Source organism: Hemiscyllium ocellatum, chromosome 30, assembly GCF_020745735.1.
Source record: "Hemiscyllium ocellatum isolate sHemOce1 chromosome 30, sHemOce1.pat.X.cur, whole genome shotgun sequence".
NCBI lineage: Eukaryota > Metazoa > Chordata > Chondrichthyes > Orectolobiformes > Hemiscylliidae > Hemiscyllium > Hemiscyllium ocellatum.
Window position 1 is genome coordinate 28,248,350 of NC_083430.1, and position 23,189 is coordinate 28,271,538.

Below are 23,189 nucleotides of genomic sequence, written 5' to 3' on the forward strand. Positions count from 1 at the left end.
TGCTAAGATTTGCTTTCCCAAAATGCAGCACTTCGCATTTATCGGAATTAAACTCCATCTGCCACTTCTCAGCCCATTGGCCCATCTGATCCAGATCCTGTTGTAATCTGAGGTAACCCTGTTCGCTGTCCACTACACCTCCAATTTTGGTGTCATCTGCAAATTTACTAACTGTACCTCTTATGCTCACATCCAAATCATTTATGTAAATGTCAAAAAGTATAGGGCCCAGCACCAACCCTTGTGGCACTCTACTGGTCACAGGCCTCCAGTCTGAAAAACAACCCTCCATCACCACCCTCTGTCTTCTACCTTTGAGCCAGTTCTGTATCCAAATGGCTAGTTCTCCCTGTATTCCATGAAATCTAACCTTGCTAATCAGTCTCCCATTGGGGAACCTTGTCTATTGCCTAACTGAAGTCCATATGGATCAAATCTACTGCTCTGCCCTCATTCATCTTCTTTGAGTTTTTTGAAGAAGTAACAATCAAGTTTATGAGAGATGATTTTCCATCACAAAGCCATGTTGACTATCCCTAATCAGTCCTTGCCTTTCCAAATACACGTACATCCTGTCCCTCAGGATTCCCTCCAACAACTTGACCTCCACTGAGGTCAGGCTCATAAGTCTATAGTTCCCTGGTTTGTCCTTACCACCCTTCTTAAAAAGTGGCACGACCTTTGCCAAACTCCAGTCTTCTGGCACCTCACCTGTGACTATCGATGATACAAATATCTCAGCAAGAGGCCCAGCAATCACTTCTCTAGCTTTCCACAGACTTCTCGGGTACACCTGATCAGGTCCTTGGGATTTATCCACCTTTAACCGTTTCAAGACATCCAGCACTTCCTCCTCTGTAATCTGGACATTTTGCAAGATGTCACCATCTATTTCCCTACAGTCTATATCTTCCATCATATGTTTACTGTGGTAAAGGATATGGAAGATATTCATTTAGTATCTTCCCCATTTTCTGTGGCTCCACACAAAGGTTGCCTTGCTGTTCTTTGAGAGGCCCTATTCTCTCCCTAGTTACCCTTTTGTCCTTAATATATTTGTAAAAACCTTTTGGATTCTCCTTAATTCTATTTGCCAAAGCTATCTCATGCTCCCTTTTTGCCCTCCTGATTTCCCTCTTAAGTATATTCCTACTTTCTTTATACTCTAAGGATTCACTCGATCTATCCTGTCTGTACCTGACATATGCTTCCTTCTTTTTCTTAACCAAACCCTCAATTTCTTTAGTTATTCAGCATTCCTATACCTACCAGCCTTCCCTTTCATCCTGACAGGAATATACTTTCTCTGGATTCTCGTTATCTCATTTCTGAAGGCTTTCCATTTTTCAGCCGTCCCTTCACCTGCGAACATCTGCCTCCATTCAGCTTTCAAAAGTTCGTGCCTAATACCGTCAAAATTGGCCTTTCTCCAATTTAGAACTTCAACTTTTAGATCTGGTCTATCCTTTTCCATCACTATTTTAAAATGAACAGAATTATGGTCGCTGGCCCCAAAGTGCTCCTCCACTGACACCTCAGTCACCTGCCCTGCCTTATTTGCCAAGAGTAGGTCAAGTTTTGCACCTTCTCTAATAGGTACATCCACATACTGAATCAGAAAATTATCTTGTACACACTTAAAAAATTCCTCTCTATCTAAACCTTTAACTTGGAAGAAAGCATAGCTGGTACAATTAGCAAATTTTCAGCCTATACAAAGATTGGTGGAGTTGCAGATAATGAGGAGGATTATCAGAGGATACATTAGGATATAAGTCCTAAGGAGGCAGGGCCAGAAAATGGCAGATGGAGTTTAATCCCGTCAAATATAAGGTGACCCATTTTGGAAGTCAAGTGGAGGCAGAACCATTACGAGTATTGATATGCAGACAGCACTGGGTGTGCAGGTTCACAGATCGCTGAAGGTGGCAGCACAGGTGGATAAAGGTAGTAAAAAAAGGCTTAAAGCATGCTTGCCTTCATTGGATGGGGCACTGAGTCTAAGTTATGCTGTAGCTTTCTAGAACTTAGGCCGCACTTGAAATATTGCAGACAGTTCTGATCACCACACTACCAGAAGGATGTGGGTGCTTTGGAGAAGGTACGGAAAAGGTTTTCCAGGATGTCACCTGATATGGAGATTTTAGCTATAAAAAAAATTGGAAAATCTGGTTTTGTTTTCACTGGAATATAAGAGCTTGGGGATGACCTGACAGAATTTTACAAGATTATGAATGGCATGGATACAGTGGAAAGTATAACACTTTCCCAGGGTGAAGGGGTCAATGACTAGGGGACACAGATTCAAGGTGCAGGGGGATGGATAAAATTTTAAAAGAAACGTGTGAGGCAAGTTCTCCACACAAACAGTAATGAGTGCCTGAAACGAGCTGCCAGAGATGGTGGTGGAAGCAGACACAGTAGCAGCATTCAGGAAGCACCTGGACAAATACATGAATAGGGGAAGGGAATAGAGGGATACGGATCCTATAAGTGAAGACAGTTTTAATATGGAAGGGCAAAAGTGTGTCGGTACAGGCTTAGGAGGGCCAAAGTCCTTTACGTGTGCTGCATTGCTCTTTGTTGGTCTTTTAGGGGAAAAAAACATTGAGAATTAGTATTGGAAGATAAAGAGATGGTAGACAAATTGAACAGACACTGTTGGTCTATCTTGCCAATAGTTCTAAATCAGGATTGGAAGGGAGGAGGAACTCAAGAAAATTACAATGATCAAGGAAGCAGCACTAAGTAATTTGTTGGAATTGCGAGCTGACAAGTTCCCTGATCCTGATGATTTCATCCTAGGGTCTTAAAAGTAGCTGCTAGTGAAATTGTTGATGCATTGGTTTTAATTACCCAAAACTTATTATATTCAAGAAAGGTTCATTTAGATTGAAAAAGGCAGCGATGCAGAAGCAGCAAATTACAGATTGAACATTCGTTTTAGGGAAAATGTTAGAAGTTACTATTAACGATGTGCTGGGGTGGGGGTGTGGGAAACGACAACATATTGGCATGGATGCTTAAGTCATGCAGGGCATTGGTGAAACCATTGTTTGAAACTGTGCAGTACTAGTTACCGTACTTAGTTAAGATGCTAATGTATTGGAAGCAGTACAGAAAACCTTTACTGGACTAATACCTGGAATGCATGGATTATCTTGAGGAAAGGTTAAACAAGCTAGGTCTGCACTCTGAAGCTTAGAAGTCAGAGGTGACTTAACTGAAAAATGAAAGTGAATTTGACCAGATCAATGTGGAAAAGACATTTCCTTTTGAGAGAGAATGCAGAACTACATGACATAGTTTTAAACTAGAGGGTCATTCATTTAAGTCAGACACAAGGATATTGTGTGTCTTTGGTATTGCCTTTCTCAAAAAGCAATGGAGACAAAACCTTTAAGACGGATGCATTCTTGATATCTAAGTGGGTGAAAGATTAAATTGGGAACGTGCCGGAACATGGAGTGGAGTATAAAATCAGATCAGCACATTCTGATCGAATGTTGGAGCAATTTCAACAGGCTGAAGGGTCTACGCATTATGTGATAACATAATTCTTTTGGGACAACAAAGCAGGAATCAACAGCAAGTTCAATCTTGGTTCTTGCATCCAAAGTGTCAAGCACTGTAATCAATTGTAACTTGCTTATTTATTAAAGCGTTAACTTATGACATTCACTATTTACTCAAATGTATGGATTAATTGCATGACAAGACATCACTTGGCCTACAGTCTCAGAGGACAAACCAAAAGGATGGCAAATGTCCCAAATTATTCAAATTCAAGCAGCGCATCTTTTGTTTGCAAAAAACAATGATGATTCACTGCTCACCTATTTCAGAAGATCGTTTGGGCATTCTGAAATTGAAGTGAAACTCCCAATTACGATGCTTAACTTTAGGTGGTCTTGCAAGTATTAATCCAGTTCATTAACTAAACAATAGTCTCTCTAACTTGATTTGCTATACAATTTAATCACAGAGCTCCCAGAAATAGCAATGCGATTAAAGTACTCCAGTTGTAAATAAAACAAATATTTTGACATTACATGATAGCAACAGTCGAATGAAGATACTCATGTATCAAAAGATCGATCTATAATCTGGACCATACAGCAGTCATATTTCGAGAGACAAAGAGTAATGAAATTCTGGGTGAATCTTCAATGTGATGTAAAAGACGTATTGAAGTCAAAGAGCGATCCAGACTTTGGACAACAGTAAAAGGCACTGGTCGTTTACTCTACCATCAGCTGTATAAATTTTGAGGATTTGCTCTAATATGTTGAGACACCATGTGCTCCGAAGACATTTTGAATAAAACTGCAAATATTAAAATCTAATTTGTACCGAAAACAAAATAAGGATTTAAGATATGCATGAGGAGGAGGCAAGAACAACAGAAAAATGGGCTTAAAAAGTTGAAACTTCAACACAGATGTTCTTCTGAAGGACTGAGACTCCGTATTTACAAACTTAAGTTCTTCAGAGTCAGAGAGGTTACAAGAGATAATTATCTTGCTATTAAAAAATACCAAATACATCATCCTAGCTTTTCTTGATTTTTTTTGGGCCAGTATTTCATATTGCACCAATTTCAATGCTGAGTCTGCATTATATCACACAAATTCAATTTTAGCACAACTTGCAAAGAAGCAGAATAACAGAAATTGCAACATCTAAACTTCCATGCTTGACTCCACAAAAGCATATCCCAGACATTTTAATTTTACTTCTCTATTCTCTACAGGCTGTTTATTCATCAATGCCATCATTAGGTGGCACCATGAACGTTCACGTGCAAACACAAATTTGCAATTCCACATCACCGCAATGATGTAGAAGTGCCAGTACTGGACTGGGGTGGACAGAAGCCACACGATTCCAAATTTTAGTCCAATAGGTTTATTTGAAATTAGAAACTTTTGGAGCACAGCCCCTTCTGAAATTCAAAGAAAGGGTGGGTGGCTGATGTAGTACAGTGGCATGTCATGTGACTTCTGACATCACAGCAAAGCAATGGAATGCTTTTAACAAATTTTGGGCATGAATATCAGTGGGCCCAGCATCACAAACTTCCAACCCTGCATCAGTCTGAGTAACTCGCCTGAACATCGTGAGGTCAACAGAAGGTAAGAGCTGAAATCTGTTTGTTTTGCCTCTAGTTTGGACCTGACAAACATGCAACTGTCCATTACTCCTGCACACTGTTCTCCACCGTGGCTGATGCTAGTTAATTCATGCATGTGTAATATGGTGAAAAGGCTATTGTGGCAACGTGACATCGCTGGCACCATCTGCGCACGAGTAAGCAGACACCTTTTACGTGACATACACTTCAGACAGCGTTACTTATATTCAACTCAATTTCACATTGAACTGTGGGATCAAGTCTAATATTCTATCCTTCTCAAAAGGATCTTATGGTCGATCCGATCTGATCCAAGAAATGATCAAATTTTTTACTTGATCCTTAATCATTACCCAAAACAATGGAGAGAAAACACCCTGTGCATTTGGCAAGTACTCACATGTGGATTTTATTTACTTGTTCTTGTAGTTCCTCATCTGATGGAAGCTCCTCTTCAATTATATCCTCTTCATAGTCATCAGATTCTGCATCTGATTCGTCATCACTTCCCACCTCACTGCCAGAGAGTTCAGCCTCATCCTCAACAAAATCTTTTAATTTCCTAAAAAATAATTTCAAAATTAGAGTCACAATTGGACTGAAGCAACCAATAATCTACCATAATATTGAAATGAGAAGCATGACATATCTTCTGATGGCTGGAAACATGGCCCATAAAATGCTCAGGCAAATGGTGATGTTTCAGAAGGGAGCCTAGAATAAGATATCTGTGGGCTGTTTGACTATGGGCATCACGACCATTCCAAAGCACAAAAGCAAAACATGCCAGATATTGCCTTCTTCCAAAGTCAAATTTATTTTTCAGAAAATGGATTTCTTTTCCCCCATTCATGGGGTGAGGGTACTACTGGCTCGGCTAGCATTTATTGCCAATCCCTAATTGCCCAGAGGGCAGTTCAGAGTCAACCACATGGAGGCCAGATGAGGCAAGGACGTGAGTTTCTCTCCCTAAGGGACGTTAGTGAACCAGGTGGCTTTTTCCAACAATCAACAATGGATCCATGATAGTCATTGGATTCCTAATGCCAGATTTTTTTAAAATTGAATTCAAATTCCACCATCTACCATGGCAGAATTCAAACCCAGGTGCCAGAACATTCTGGCCCTCTGGATTAACATTTCAGCAATAATACCACGAGGCCATCGCCTCTCCTGAATTCAACAGGTCACAGCTGAAAAGATTCAGTGTTCAAAACTTAGAAATGTTTCAATTAAATCAAACAAACAACGATGAAAGCAGTAAATGTTGGAAATATACATCAGAAATATATTCCAAGATGTGGTTTAGAAGAGGAGGAAATACAATTTCTTTCATACTCACAGTTTGCGCTTCCTAAGAACTTCCCGGGCCATCTGCTGCTCTTCATCTTCCACTTTTTCATCATCTTCCTCTTCAACACTTCTCTCATCCTAGTCAAAGAAATTAAATAAATTCATCTTTCTTTGCTTTTCACTTTGTAAAACAAAAATACCACACAAAACAAGTCACATTTTATTCATTTGCTCTACATGAATTCATTAGAGGTGGTGCGTGACCAATCACATGCTACACTAATGCAATTTCCTCAGTAACTAGAGTACCCTGACCAAAACAGCATGAACTGTTTTTCTTTCAAATAAACTTTTCTGCATTTGATCAAGGCTACTTAATCAAGACAAATGGCAAGCAATTATAAGTATCAAATTACACATTAAAGCAGATACAATAGATCTTGCACATTTACTCAGCATTCCAAGAAGCAGGAGCGGCATTAATTTTGCCTCAAATCTTTCAAAGCAGGGTCAAACTCTTGAAGGGTTTGAACTGGTTCCCCAGTCAACAGCAGCAAACAATCAACCCAAGTATTTTAACCAAAGTGGCTTGCAGCCATAGAGTACTCACTAAGGTCTGTTCACAGAACAGAAGCAGTTGCAGAAAGGATGTTTTTGCCTATTCGCAGTTCCTGAAATCACATGCTCGTACATCTGAATTAAGTTTTGGTTTCCAATCTGAATTTCTCCAAGACACTACAGATTATTTTCTTCTCAATCAGGGTTGTTCACAACGTTAGGCTTTTAAAAGAGATTCCATCACAAATAGATGTAAGAAATCCATCAAATTTTTCTTCATCCACAGTACTGTTATGCTCAATGTTTTCCCTATCTTACAATTTCTCAGTGTAAGCTCAAGCAAAGTGTCACATGGTGCACCAATTTCTACTCATTTAGCACCCAGCTCCTTGCTGTTTTCTCAGTTTCCAGTCAGTCAACATCTCAATAATTTTAAAAAGTGTTCATATTTAAGTAATCCACAATCTCACCTTCGGCTATTACTCAGCATCATCTTTGCTACAAATACATTCCCTAAAACCTCTAACTTAGTTTCAACTGTCAGCGTATCCGCACTCTGCTCGCCCTGGTGCTTTCAACTGCCTTGAGCCTCTCACTGAAGTATCTACCGAAAAGGTCTCCATTTCAAATCTCTTCATTTATTTATTTATTGTCCTCCTATAACTTATTTGGCACAGTATCCACCTCACCCCTTAGAACAGAGATGTTGAGATATTCATTCAAAATTATATAAAGGCAATTGGTCATCTCAATCAGGGAAATTTTTAAAAAGAATTCTGAAATCTATCCATACAAGTTTGAAAATTATGGTACAAAATAAAGTTATATTGTCGATATGTTGTGCTGTCAAACCAGTTCTAAAGCAGCATGTAATGCTGCCTGCACAACTTCATTTTGAATCAGAAGGTACAGAACACATGATTGGAAGTTAAAAAATAACAAGGGCAAGATGACAATGATGGGACTTTTCTATAGCCTACTAGCTGTAGCAATATGATAGGAGAGCATAAAATCAAGACGATCATAAAGGCAATACCTTAATCACTGCTGCCTTTAAACTTCAGGTAGATCGAGAAAAATCAAATTGGAAGTAGGTCATGAAGAACTCATAGAACATACACAATACATTATCTATCCAACCAGGTTCAGTCTATTAAAAGTGTGGAAATGTGGAATAATGCTTATGCTTAACGTATGATCTGAGAAGTAAAGATCTCCTAAAAAAAGTGACCCTAAAATGGTTGACTATTGCTTTCAGTTCGACAGCGAGAAGCTTGGGTTGAAAACTGTCCTATACTCAAAAGGGTAACTACAAAGTAATAAAGGCAGAGTTAACTAGTAAAGTACTTGAAGGAACAAAGAATAACGTTTAGTATATGGCGTGCAACAAACATGTAGTCCAGTGATTCTAGGAAGGGGACAAAGCAATCATAGCTAACCAATTGCACCAAATTGAAAGGAAAACATATAACAAAGCAAAGACATGTGGTAAGCCAGGTGATTGGGAAAGTTTTAGAACCATCAAAAGATGATAAAAAAAGATAAAGATGGAAAAAACAAAAATTAGTTTACTCTCCAAGTTATGTCAAAACAGATACAGAGAACTTCTATAAATAGATTAAAATGGAAGCCAGGTTAAAATGAATGGACATCCTCTGGAGAAATAACAGTAGGGAACAAGGAAATCACAGAGGAGATAAGTAAACACTTTGCAGTCATTACAGTAGAAGACAATATGGTTTCAAAAACACTGAATAATCAAGTGGTAACAGGGGATAAAAGAGAAAAAAAAAACAACTATTACGAGAAAGTCTGCTGGGGAAAATAATCAGTCTAAAGGTAGATAACATCTTTGGATCTGATGGGTTCAAGGATATCAAAGGAAACAGCAACAGGAATATTGGATGCATTATTGGAATCTTGAATCTTTAAAGACTCCTTCAACTCTGGAAAAATCGCAGGCTTGGGGAAAAAAAAGGAGACAAGAAAACGAGTAACTGTAGGCTAGTTAACATTTATCATCGATTAAAAAATATTAGAGCTTATTACAGAGCAGGTAACACCAGAGAATTTAGCAATGCAGAATAAAATAAAATAGAATCAGCATGACTTCATGAAGGGGATATCATGCCCGACAAATTCATTATACAGTATGTTCAGATATAAAGCGATCAATTTCTGTGCGATCCCTCGTTATAAGAAAATTGCATGATAGTGGCGCCATTTTAACCAATGGGACCAGAATTGCGTTATAGCCAATACATGGAAGGAAAGTTTGTGTTCGACAAATAATGGCCTAAATTCTTCAGTAATGTTATAGCCAATTCATGTTGAGGAAATGGGTGTTATAGCAGAACCAACTGTAATTCTTATAAAGGAGTTAGCAAGCAGAAGAGATAAAAGGGAACCAGTGGGTGTGATCTATTTGGGTTTGCACAAGGCATTTGATAAGATGCCACACATTAGGCGGTCAAGAGAACTTTTCAACAGGATCATTAACATTTCAAGGCTTTGAGACAGATTTTTAATCAGTAAGGTGATAGAGGGTTATGGGGGAAAGGTAGGAAAATCGGCTTAGATGATTATCAGATCATCCATAATCTCATCAAATGGCGGAGCAGACTTGCTAGGCTGAAGTGCCTCCTTCTGCACTTTATGGCACAGCTTGACAAATCATTTATTTGTATAAATAAGCAACGCTGAAGCAATGGGCTTGCTTACATAAAAACATTACACAAGCCATATTACGAAAAAGACACTGGATAGTCTGGAATGTTGTTCTGCAAAGTAATTTTAGATCCCCTCTGAGGTTAGAGAATGATCCTGAACCAGTCAATTATCTCATCGTTTACATTTCAACATGGCATCAAACGGATGCTTATCTCAAATTTTGCTACTTCCTTTTAAATAACTTCTAATCTAAGAGTTATCATCTATTACACTCTAAATATAAATGCCCAGTTTCCAAAATATAAGCCTCCTTTTTGAAAGAGATCAGATTTGTCACATAGGTTTATTACAGAACTGACATGTCTAGTCAGACACAGCAAATGACTAACATTCATACAATTACCCCAAAATGATCTTACTGCACACCAATGAAACCAATTATTTTGTAAACAGAAGTACTTTTGTTCTTGGTGTTTCTCATGTGAACAAGACAGCCAAAATTGTTCAAATCATTCTTATCGCTCAATCTTAAATCTCTCCAAGAAAGGGCCATTAGACAAATAGAAAGTGCACACGCTTCAGATTGCATTTATCCCACCTGCCCACAAATATTGAAGAAGGTATATCTTTAGGAGACCATTTGTATCATTACCTTAACTGGAAGGCTGCCAGAGGCCAATGCTTAAAATTGGGATAATTAGCGAGAAACTTTAATATTCAAAATTTGAACTAAAATCACTTCCTTAAATTTCAAATCTACATTCACTCACCTCACTCTTAAAAACTTCATCATCTGTTAGCAGCTGAAACTGGCCATCTTCATTTTCCTTATCTTCTTCCCTTGATAGAAATTTAGAAGACCAAAGAAAATGAAGTATTCATTATTTCAGAATAATATTGAAGCCCATGTTGAAAAGGGCTCCTGATCTAGAAAACCTGGGGCTCAAATAAAGACTCTGCTTTGCAGAATTGAAGTTTTCCCTTACTTGTCTGTTGGAAAAGAGCCCGAGCAAAGTGCAAGCACCTCAGTCATAAGATCATCTGATGCTGTGGTCACTGTTTTTTGATCCTTTACAGCAGAAGAGATGGAAGAGGAAGATTCTGCTACAGAGAAGCAAGAAATGTTTCATTAATGCCACCTCAATGTGACTAGAAAATGGTGTTTCAAATTTGTATCTGCCTAGTTCATATTGCGAAATAAGGATAAACACTGGAACTTTATATACTTCAAGTTAGAACATCAGTCTCTTATCACTTCCAAAACACACCAATAAACAAAAAACATTGAAAACAAAAAGGAGTACCTGGAGATAGAAACTTGCCAGAGCAAAGTTCAAGCAACTCGTCAAAATTTTGCTCTTTCTCTTTGCTCTTTTCCTTTGTTGCATCAAGATTTTGAGATTTAAATTCTCCTGAACAATAACCCAGCAACTCGCCCATGTTTGCGTCCATTGCATTTTCATCCATACTATCCAGAAGCAGTTGACGTTTCGACAGCTGCCACTTGTTACTGCGATGGCCCACATTCAAAAACCTGTAATTTATGAAGAGTTAAGATTATTAGAAGTTGCTTCTCTTTTCAATTATTGTTTTGAAGGCGTAAAGTACATAATGTTCTGTGCCTGTACAGCAAAGTAAAATGGAAAATATACTCAAGTATGGTTTAATACACAAGCAACACTTCAAAGTGGCCCAACACTTATTTTGGGAATGCAATTTTAAATGGTATGGAATAGAAAAAGGTTTAAATACTCTGTATTTCAGCACAGAGAGAAAGTTACAACTTCGGCAAATGTGGAAGTGTTGAATATAATTTAAGATTCAGAGCATAAATTAACTCCCATTACCATGGTCGTCAGATGAATACAGAAACTCACCCATCTGAATCAAGTAACTGGCTTTGAGTTTCATCTTCAAGAGAGAATCTGAATTGAGATTCACCAGTTGAGTTCTTTGGTTCTGGAGATGTATTGTACAAATCTTGTGAATCTTCTACTGGCATCGAGGGCTCAGATAGCTTTCCTGAACTCTATTGGTAAAGAGACACAGACACAATATTTTCAGCAAATTATACAGTACTTTTCCTGCACAAACAAAGTGTCGACATCCCTATCCGAAAGAATCCAAATATTGATAAGGAATTCATAACCACCTTTTGAGCTTAGCAAGCAAAGATTTGTGTTGAAGTGCAATATCAAAATGCACATTTTTGAAAAAAAAAAGGGACATTTTTAGCGTTGGAATGGTCTCGCCAATTAACAATGAACTCATCTTCTATTGAATGAAGAAAAATAGCAAAGGCACAAGTTTTAAAAGCAAAAAATATAGCATTATATACCTGGCGTTGGAGCCGATGCCAGTTCTCTGACGAAAAACAACAAGTCTACTCTCAAACGGAAATCTTAACTTTTGCAATTCAAACTTACCTTGGATGCAGAACTGATGAAGCTTGTTCTGAACTGACTGTTTGGATTAAAGAGATTAGGTGATGGTGATCTGAATCCTCCAAGCATAGCAACTCCAAATCTGCCTGGCTGTTTGTTACAAGGTTGATAGGAGGGAATCATTGACCCTATGAGCTCAAAGCTACTGTTATGACTGTTTTCCTTGGTTGTTGAGGCTTGCGAAGTGGAATCATCTTCATCTGAAACATAATACCGAAAGCAATTTAACTTATGTCAAAACATCCTCTCATTTACAAAAACATCTTATTCAATTGTCAGTCCCTCACTGTTCTGTGTAGACATGTTTCTCCTCCTAAATTTGAAAAGAACTACATGGAAATAGCAACTATACGTGGTTTTCATCTTTGGTAATAGCAGAAACAAATCACTTCCTAATGAAGTAAAATCACCAGGACCAGATCTAGCTGTATTTCAGCACAGAGTAAAATAATTCAGTTTGGTTAATGAAGTGTTAAAATTGAAAGCAACATCTGTGCGAAGTAGTAAAATCCATGAGAGAAAAAAAAAATCCTGTCTACAATTCAGCTTCTCCACTTGAAAATCAGGTTGCAAAGAGACGACCAGGTGCCACTGTGTTAACTGTTCCCATTGCTGACCAGTTACCAACTCTGACCATTCACATTCTCACAAGTCATCAGCTGAAGGAGGTACCAGAGAAAGCTGCAATCTTCAGAACTACAATCTCCCATAAAATTGTTTGCATACGAATCGGTTTTTGATTGAATTTAAAGAAACTTTATGAAGTTGAATTCCACCAGGTCAGAGAAAATGGCAAAAAGATTTCTTTCTCAGCTGTAAACATTACTTTTGGTCGATTAGATGGAAAGTAGGGGCAGGAACAAAAATAGAAGAGAGCTTAAGGTTACAGGTGTTTAAAATAAATTGATAGTATTACTAAAAACCTTAGAACTTAAAAACGTACTAAGTCATTAAACAGAAATTAAAACTAATTACCAATTTTGCTATCTCCTTTAGGTGGGCTCTGTTGAAGCTGTAGCCTCAATTTATGGCAAGTAGTCTGTTCGCTGAAAAATATTATATACTAGATCAGTAAACCCAAGTACATTTATAACTGTTGGGCATATAATTCACCGACTTTCACCAAAAGACGAGCTTTTCCTGACTAGAATTCAATTAGGCATTCCAATCCAGAAAAACAAAAACACAAGGAAGAGAGTGTCAAATTCTCCCTACTTTGATAATCATGACAAGTTACTCTGTAGATCTTGATGCCTTTGAAGAGTCTGGCAGAATATTTGTTCTTCCATTTTTCAATCAATGAATCCCAATAAAACACATTGTATGTAATATGAACACTCCAAACAGCTATATTTATTTATAGTAGTTCAAAAATGATATTTTTGGAGAATCGCATTAGCTAAAAACAGTCACAATTCAAATAAATTAATTTAAACTAAGGCAGAATTACAAATGTATCTTAAATCAAACAAACCCATTTATATAAGAAATCAAAAATCTAAGATGACTACAAAGCATTTAGGAATGTGTTTCTGACAAGGTGAAAAGTATGAATTTCTAAGTAGCGGACTGGATAAAATGTATAGACACGACACAATGAACAAAACTAGATGGCAACAGAATCACCACTTTCTTTATTCATTTGCAGTTAGTTGTTATAATACTGACCATATTAAAATAGCACATTCCACTTACTAGCAATACAAAAAGTAACTCCAAAGAATAAATTAGGCTGAAAACAACAATAAATTACCTCAATTTAAAGGAAGGAGCAGTACCAGCTTTTATGGCCTGTGAAAATTCTAAGGCTATAGGTTTTGGCGTTGGTGTCGATTCCTTCTGGGTTACTATACCTTGATCTGAAATAAAGCATCAGAAGGGTGTGATGTGGAGATAACTTTAGGTGCACATAATAAATGAAACAGTTACTGTTAAATGCAGCTGAGACCTGATCTGGTGCCTTCAGACACATTAAGTTAAGCTTTGTAAAGTTAGCATTCTATAAATAAACACATTGATTGGAGTGATCAGTTTATTGGAATGTAAAACTACAATTATTTCACAATTTAAGTTTAGAATAACTGAAACTCAGATGAGTAGAACCTTTCCTGGGCTGTGACATTTATGCGACTAAAACTCAGGCTTTTGGTGATGGTATAAAGTGAGTTTTCAGCATTACTTTGTGACAAGTTTGACAGGTAATAAGGGTTCTACAATACCCCCTCAAATTCCTCGACTTTTCCTTCAATTAGTCGCTTGAAGACTTCGGAGAGATACTTTTCAATGTAGAATAATGAATGTGTTATATATCTATTAGATAAATACTTCTCTATGGAATAGAGAGTACCAAAATCTGCATGAACTGTTATAAAACATGCAAAACAAGATTCTGCAAGGCAAGCTAGAGATTCAATGTTTCACACAAGTAAAACAACACAAAAGAACAAAAACAGATCACTTGTATCTCGGTTTTTCTGAAGCTGGAAAAGTTAACAGAACAGGATTGGAGTGTATTTAAAAGCTAGCCAGACCAGAAACATTAATATTGCTGAAAAGACAGTCATATTGCTGAAACTTTTCATCTTGCACTCATCAGGAGTAAATCCAAAAATGCCTAATTTCTGTTAGAATTTATACTACAGATAAAAAAAAGGCACCAATTAGTTTGCAAGTTAACTTTGGTGAATTGAGGAATTTCACAGAGAAAACAACAGGGAAGCATTCAGCTCCACTTGTTTGTCTAATCTTAAAAAACGTACCACCAAGAAACAAAGTGTTAATCTATCAATCCCAGTAAAACAGTAGATTGGATACAGGGAACAAGCTTCTTTCATTTTTTTCCCCCAAACTTACGATACTCAATCACGCAACTGCACCTCTTCCTCCCCAGCCCCACAAACACCAGTGGCAAATCTAGCCATAAAGCTCAGAGTAATGCGACCACATACATCATGAAATTTTGTCAAGTCATACAATTAATAGCGATGTGTAAACATAAGTTCTACAGACAAAAAGGTCATTTTCATAAACAAGCTGGTTTTTACAGGCAACACAGTAAACAGGTGAAACTGCCCTTTGATAGGGTTCACTTACTTTGTGCTGTATCAGTAGACTGAGTATCATTGTCTGCTTCCACTCCTGCATCATCATCACCAAGCAGAAATTCTACAGTCTAAGACAAATGCAAAGGCATTTGTATCATTGCAAATAAAATATGAAGACATGATAAATGGAGGCCACTACACAAACAAAGCATCTTGAATATGTTTAATCCTCCCATTAATGCATAATTTACTTTCAAGTCTACTCCTTCTGCGGAACTGTAATTTGATGGTTCCTGCATTAATCTGTTCCAAACAATTCAGAACATTCCCAGTCCATGGATTGGAGGACAACAGTCCCTCTGGAATGCAGAAAGTCTTCTCCTCCAAAATACGAAGACTGCTGTTAAAACACATGAAACCCTCCAATTGCGTTTCTCGCCATAGGGTTTAAAAAAAATACAAGAGCTATCTGATTGAAATGTTAATATAAATGGGATAGTACTTTGTACAAATACCATTAAATCTCCATTCACAACTTTCCTCTTATCAGTATTTCAGATCATGTCAAATTAAAATATTTTGAAGTTATACCTCATGGTCATCTTCTTCAGACTCTGTCAGTTCTTCTTCCTCATCTTCTTCATTCTCAAAGCCCTGCTCATTGTCAAGCTGGTACAATGCTTGCCGTTTCTGACGTTCTTCTACACGACGTAATTTCATGGCTTCCTGGAGTTTAGCTTTCAAAGCTTGCAATTTTTCACCTGAACAATGCAATAAAGATACAATCATAAGAGGCAAAGTAGCTTTTAAACATGCAGCACTTTATGTAAATTGTCCATTATTCCATTCAGAAAATTTGGTTTACCAAAAAAAAAAGCACCTTCTTGTGCTCTTAATTCCAAGGTACTTGCACAATAGAAACTTACTTTCTGAGTTACTTGACACATGATTATATTGCCTGCATTCTGATAGTTTTCTCTCAACCGAGCAGGCTAACGAGGACAAGATAATGTTGATGCACAGTTGAAGATACAATTTCACACAATGCAAATGGAATTTGACAAATATTTTCAGTTTTTTTTTTGAAAAAGTCAACAGGTCTCAGTGTTGGCTTCATTTTAAAATAAAAATCTTTACTTCATTCTGTTCCATGATCTAATCGGTTGTTCAACTTTCTAAATTAAAATATCTGATCTGCAACCACAATTGAAACAAATACATTCAAAATTAAACTCTTAACAGGAGATCAATTTAAATATTTTATAACGAATTTCAATCCATTAAGTGGTTTTCCAGATTGCACCAGTCAAAAAACAGTGAAAGGGAATTAAACTGAAGTGAATTCTGAGACATTAAAAAATGGACTCCATGCAGTCCCCAAATAGCCACCAAAAACCATTAATGCTTACAATAAATGGATGCATAAGTAATAGTTAAGATTTATTCAAAATCCCCAAGAAAACCTCTGCTACAGATTAATCAGCAATTCTCTCTATCTACTGGAATACTTGCCTGGCTTTGTTGGTCCAAATTCCTCCACTTCTTTCTTACCCAAGGTTACCACTACCGAATCTGCCTTCAGATCTTCTTTGCCATCAGCATCAGTTGTTTTCCGAATTGTGTTAAGCTCTACACGGCGCTCTTGGTTCTGTTTAACAGGCTTGATGCTATGTTTCAGAAAACGCTCCTTTAATGCTTGCAACTCTAAAAATAAAACAAAAGTCACTTTTATATGGATATTGAAATATTGTAATCAACAGAAGAAAACAAGCTGTTTTGAATTTGCTTTTATTCAGTAAAGATTCAGTTGACTAATTTAGCAAAAATTAAAATACTCATTCAACATACATGTAAAATTTATAAACAAAAATTACATCTGAAATCTCAATATGTATTATCAAATACAGATTTAAGACAGATGGCAACAAACATGTTAAAAATTTGCAAGTTATGATAGTCTGGAATGCAAAGTCCATCAGACTGGTAAAAATTATTAATGAACCTCCTGCCACATCCATACAGAAACTAACAAACTGAATAGATCTTTCAAAGCGCAGACACAAGCACAATGAGTCAAATATCATCTTCTATTTTATATCAACCAATAACTTTCTGAGCAACCTGTCATTTTAGGTATCATTCCTTACAAATCATGTGCATCACATCACCAACAGGTTTCTTTGAATGGATTGAATTAATTCAGGGCTACCAACTATTTCAAAACAAATATTGACAAATAAGTTGTCATACATTATTTTTCTTAAATCATCTAAACTTTTGCAACACACTTTCCAAGATGTAATTGCAACCCTTTAAGATGACTTAGGCCAAAAGGTGCTCAAAAATGATCCTGAACGACTGATTCCCTGACTGCGCCTGCCTTCTTGAGGCGGTAAGCAGCTCCATTTAACAATATGTGGGAATGAGGGATTTACTCAATGGGGTATTGAGCTGCCACAAGCCCTTTCACCAATGTTTTCAATCACACAGTAGCACTGCTATCCAACGATTATCAGATAGAAAAGAAATGCGAAATGATAGGCCTGGACTTTGTAGCAGTGATGAAGCAGAACGGTCAGGGTTTGCTCTGCAAAAAGCAACACTAGCTTAAATCACCATGTAAACACGGAATTCGGTGGCTGGAGACATTTTTAGAATATGGGTAGCACGGTGGCACAGTGGTTAGCACTGCTGCCTCACAGCGCCGGAGACCTGGGTTCAAATCCCGCCTCAGGTGACTGACTGTGTGGAGTTTGCACGTTCTCCCAGTGTCTGCGTGGGTTTACTCCGGGAGCTCCGGTTTCCTCCCACAGACCGAAGATGTGCGGGTCAGGTGAATTGGCCGTGCTAAATTGCCCGTAGTGTTATATAAGGGGTAAATGTAGGGGTATGGGTGGATTGCGCTTCGGCGGGTCGGTGTGGACTTGTTGGGCCGAAGGGCCTGTTTCCACACTAAGTAATCTAATCTAATATATTTACACTGTTAAGAGCTTTTAGACTTTACTTCAATTCCATTTATTATGCCCCAATCATTTATTTCAAAGCCTTTAAAACTTTCAGATGAGGAAGTTAGTTTACTTTACTACCAGGAATTTGTAATTTGAAGCAATACCTCATACTGAATGGGTTGTTTTACCGTTGGGGACAACTGACTTGGCACCAGAATCAAGCCAATCTCAGAAAAAGGCAAATACATGCCGCAGAGGCTGGCAGATCACTGGAGGCAGATTTTTCTTTGCGATCAGGACAAGGAAAAAAGTTGTTTTGCTGTTAAACATGAAATACAGGCCTATCATTTTTGTTGCAACAACTCCCAAGCACAAACTTCATCTTGGCTTAAAACCTCAATATTTTTTAGTAAATACGACATGAAAAAAAAGACAACCTTTGTTTTCTTTGAGCTCTTCCAAGTTCACAAATGCACCCTCATCTGCACAAAGGCGAGGTTTCAATGTTAGGTCTACACCTAGCACCCGTAACTTATCCAATTTGGATTTTCGTTGTTTGGCCATTGAAGTAGTTTCTAACTGTTTATGCACTTCTTCAGTATCTCTCGGTACTTCACTGGAAAGCTTCAGTACAGAATCAGGTACTATTTTATCAACCTCTTCATGAGGATTCTCAGGCAAAATTGGTTGTCTATCGCTGGACCCAGTTTCATCAGTTAGTTCCAAACAGAAAGAGTAATTGTCATGTTCTGTGCTATATTCGGCATTGACAGAGTCTTTTCCATTGCTTTCCAAGTCAGTGGAAATATCGGGTTGTCCTAACATCTCAACAGGTCCTTTGTGCTTTTCTACCTGAATTTCACATTCAGGTGGATCAGGACAAATATTTTCTTTATTTGAATTGTTCGAATTGGATTCTTCTACAGCTGAAGTATCTACAGCTGTGACATTTTCATTGTTACACAACTGATCAAGGAGTCCGTGATCTTGAGGAACAGTATTTATATTTTCAATCTCTGTTGGGATCTCTGAGGTGCTCTGCAGCAAGCAGGATTGATACTTAGCTGATCTGTAAGAAAATTGTGCATCGTCAGCCACAATCCAAATTAACATTTTTAAATCAAAGCAATGTAAACCAGGGACAATTTTGAAATAAAGCATAAATCTATAAAGATTTTTCTTTTGCGAATGACCAACACAAATTACAATACAACTTGGTCAAGTCCTAATTTTAGTGATACCCTGCATAACGTTAGAGTAAAAAGTGAGGTCTGCAGATGCTGGAGATCAGAGCTGAAAACGTGTTGCTGGTTAAAGCGCAGCAGGTCAGGCAGCATCCAAGGAACAGGAAATTCGACGTTTCGGGCCAGAGCCCTGATGAAGGGCTTGTGCCCGAAACGTCGAATTTCCTGTTCCTTGGATGCTGCCTGACCTGCTGCGCTTTAACCAGCAACACATTTTCAGCCCTGCATAACGTTAGAACAGAAAAAAAAAGTTATATCAGAACTGAAACAGAGTTTGCAGCACATGTTGTGTACCAACTAAATTCTACAGCTGTTCTTCCATAACATGATTTGGGGGACAGCAAAAACCTTATTTATGACATTTCTCTTAGTTGCTTGATTCTGGACAAACTAAACACAGCAAGCAGCTTTTCAATCCAGTACTTGGGATAAAAAGGGTGATTTGCATTTCATTGCCACACTGGAAAAACCAAAGGCAGCTGTTATTTGGAAATATGCAGTGAATTTACTTTTGGGACTTGACAAAGATGGAGAGATCAATCTGAAAGTACGGTTTACACAAGATTATGTTGAACATTTCATATTATTCAGAGGCATTAATTCAGAAGTGAAAAGGTGCATGATTTTTCTTGGCAGCATTAGAAAGAGGAGGAGGAAAGATTGCACAATTCAAAAAAATACATTGCATTCTGCTTTAAAATTGCTTTGGCAGTATAATTAATTTTTTCCCATCCAAATTTCCTGGAGAATGAGATGAATTCACATTCAACTATGATGAAATTTTACTCCACACCCATTTAAGAATGAACCTTATTTATGCAGCATCTCACACATCCTTCACAACCATTAAAGTACAACTGAAGTGTTGTCACAGTTGCAGCGGAGAGAAATCTGAGGGCCAAATCTCAGCCAGCCAGTGGACTTTGATTATTGTCATTAGGTCTATTAAATTCATCCAAACAAGCAGACAGGACCTTTGTTTTCCATCTCATTTGAAAAGCAATGTCGCCGACAGGTAGCACGCTTTCAGTTTTACGAGTGCCAGGTCAGATAATGCGTTCAAGTATATAGACAGTGACTTGAACACCACAATCTTTTCCAAACTGGAGGCAAGCATGTCATAAACTGCGCTAAAGTTGACACATTATGACAGACTTCTGAAACTACAGCACTGAAATTACAAAATATTATACTAATCACAATTGCAAAGTAATCGATAGTCAAGAACTTTGGAAATGCTCAAAGGAACTAACCTATAAAACAAAGTTCTCTTCTCCAATAACTGAATGTATTTAAATTCTTGAAAACACAAATTAAATAGTTTTTCAAGAGAATAAAAGATCCAGTACAAAGGTTTTGCTATTCAACAAACAAATACATTGTATGGTTGCAAATCACATGAACACATCTAGTGACTGAAAAGAGTTACTGCGTACATTGCCTCTATTTCTTGGATAATCTGAACTGGTTTCAGAATATTGAATTTTTCCACTGAAATATTATTGTACAGAATAGTAATTATTTCAGTACAATGTCATCCGTTTAAATCAAAGCTTCAAAACATTGAAAGTCTTAGAGTCATGGAATAGAGAGGACCAAAATGAAGGTTTTAGGCAACTTTAAATATCTAAAGTAACTTTTTTCAATAATTTAGTGAATGGCACAAGTCTGGATTACAAAGCTACAAAATTACTAAAAAATAAGGTGGCAAATATGGAGAATTGGAGTTTTGAGTAAGTATAGGAGATATAGCAGCTTTCCTCTTTATCCTACAGGGAGATCTCTCTATAAAGTCCCTTACTTGAGCAATGACATGGCACTTCCTTGGCAAGCTGGTCGTGGTCGTTTCTTGAAAAAGTCATGAATGGTTTTTGGCTGTGGTAGGTGATATGGTAGAGATAAACTTGACTCTGCAAAAGGAAATGGACATTATTATTAACAAGGCACAAATTGGCATTACATACCAAAATCTTAAGTTCTTTGTCATGGCCACCAATGATCTGCTCGTTCTTCACTTCAAGAACCTCTTCCCCTGACATCTTCTAAATTAATGGTTTCATGATACAAAAAAGAAAAACTAGTCCCAGAGTTTCATCAAATATCATACCTCAACTACAGTTGAACATCAGGAGAAAGAAAACAAAAGGAAAAATTATGGTTGGTCTCATAGATTGATGAAGAACACAAACATTCTTTCCAATTGCTTAAAAAGGTTAGATCTTGTAAAGGATTAGACAGCAAGTATATTGGGGACAATGAAAATATCAGAAAGAGTATAGTTGCCACGTTGACAAGATCACTGTGACAACTCTCATAGCAGTGAGTGAAATAGATTGTATTGGGATCTATTTTAAAAATGTCAAATATAGAAAGGTAACCCCACCAATTTGTAAATCATTGTTGTGGTTGCCTGAGAATACTGAGTTCTGGTGACTTCTGCAGAGGATACAGCAGAACAATGGTGAAGGGACCAAATGGTACAAAGCTGAGGCATTTATTTATATGGTGTGATTAAGTGGCTAATGCTTCATTGGGAAAGAGAAAATTGAGAAATAAGATTGCTGTTTTCAGGATTCAAGAAAAAAAATGCAATTGAGACCATGATAAACTACTTCAACTTGCTCAGAAACGCAACCTTGACCAGAGTTGTGATTAAAGAGGCTAAGTTAATGAAAATTAAGCCATGGGATCTTTTATAAGCACCCAAACAAGCAAACAAGGCTTTTGTTTAACATCACAAGCAAAAGATTTGCAACAATTTAGCACTCCCACAACACAAGTGCCAGCGTAGATTTTTGCACTCGAGTCCTCGAATTCAAAAAGACATGCTGCAAGATACCCATTATTATTATCATCCAGAAGCAATTAAGTTACAGTACTCAAGTCAAATGGGTTCATTATGCTGGTGCTAATTCTCCGCAGGTGCTGTTCAGTGTCACTTACATCTTTTAAAATGTTCGAGAATTTATTTACTTTTTAAAAGGACAGACGTGAGGATTCTGCCACTATTTCTTCACGAGTATTTCAGATGTGAACATCACTACATTCAAAAACCTAAATCACAGTATCTTTCCTTTTGTCTTTGTAATGTCTCAAATTTTTGCCCTCCAATTTTTCAATCCCTTGACAGCGGAAATAGCTTATCTCTCATATACATGATCAAAGCCTTAATTTTGAGCTCCTCCCAACATTCTTATTAAAAAGAAAAGAAAAAAGAGAGCCCATTTCTCTCAAAACTGAAGGCTCTGATCTTGGGTACCAGCAAATAAATGTTTCCATCACCTGGATATCCGTGTGAAATCAAGACACTCAAAACTGAACAAAATTGCAATAGTGATTTACAAAGATTTTTTTTTCTTTTAACTGTAGACAAATAAAAATACTCTGGAAAAGAATGCATTTTTTTTCTCAAAAATATAAAATCATCAATTTGCTCTTCTAATTTTGGGGACTTTAACAATTGCCAATCTCTGCCCAGTACAAAAGCAAATACTACAGATGTCAGAAATCCAAATAAAAACAGGAAATGCTGGGAAACACTTAGGTCAGGCACATCTATAGAGAAATAATACCAAATCCTAAGGGTGGTGATCTTTTCTTGGAAGAAGAAAATAGTTAGAGGTGCAACTAGTTATAAACAATTAAAGATGCAGAAAAAGAACAGGGAAGAATGAAAGCAAAAGGTCTGCAACAGTCTGAAAGACAGGATACATTAAAATGACGAAACAGCAGATTGTGAAAGGCAAAATATGATGGCAGTGTGACAAGGAAAAGAAACAAAGATGGGCTGAAAGAAGTTGTAAGTGGAAATAGCAGAATCACGTTTATGTTTTTAAGTTCTGTTCAAAAGAAAT

General features: G+C 37.3%; 1 protein-coding gene across 2 annotated transcripts in view; it reads right to left on the reverse strand.

The window, feature by feature from the left end:
• LOC132829872 (claspin) overlaps positions 1 to 23,189 on the reverse strand; it is a 62,434-nt gene that overhangs the window by 27,441 nt on the left and 11,804 nt on the right. The window contains exons 7-20 of one of the 2 annotated variants that reach the window (XM_060847268.1): positions 21,137 to 21,245; positions 18,529 to 19,160; positions 16,656 to 16,847; positions 15,735 to 15,904; positions 15,193 to 15,271; positions 13,853 to 13,958; positions 13,075 to 13,145; positions 12,082 to 12,299; positions 11,533 to 11,684; positions 10,960 to 11,189; positions 10,642 to 10,756; positions 10,426 to 10,495; positions 6,477 to 6,565; positions 5,535 to 5,696 (exon numbers count right to left, since the gene is read on the reverse strand). In XM_060847268.1, the coding sequence (XP_060703251.1) occupies positions 5,535 to 5,696; positions 6,477 to 6,565; positions 10,426 to 10,495; positions 10,642 to 10,756; positions 10,960 to 11,189; positions 11,533 to 11,684; positions 12,082 to 12,299; positions 13,075 to 13,145; positions 13,853 to 13,958; positions 15,193 to 15,271; positions 15,735 to 15,904; positions 16,656 to 16,847; positions 18,529 to 19,160; positions 21,137 to 21,245 (2,395 nt within the window). Of the gene's footprint in view, positions 1 to 5,534; positions 5,697 to 6,476; positions 6,566 to 10,425; positions 10,496 to 10,641; positions 10,760 to 10,959; positions 11,190 to 11,532; positions 11,685 to 12,081; positions 12,300 to 13,074; positions 13,146 to 13,852; positions 13,959 to 15,192; positions 15,272 to 15,734; positions 15,905 to 16,655; positions 16,848 to 18,528; positions 19,161 to 21,136; positions 21,246 to 23,189 lie in introns of both variants that reach the window. The other variant, XM_060847267.1, reaches the window with a different exon arrangement.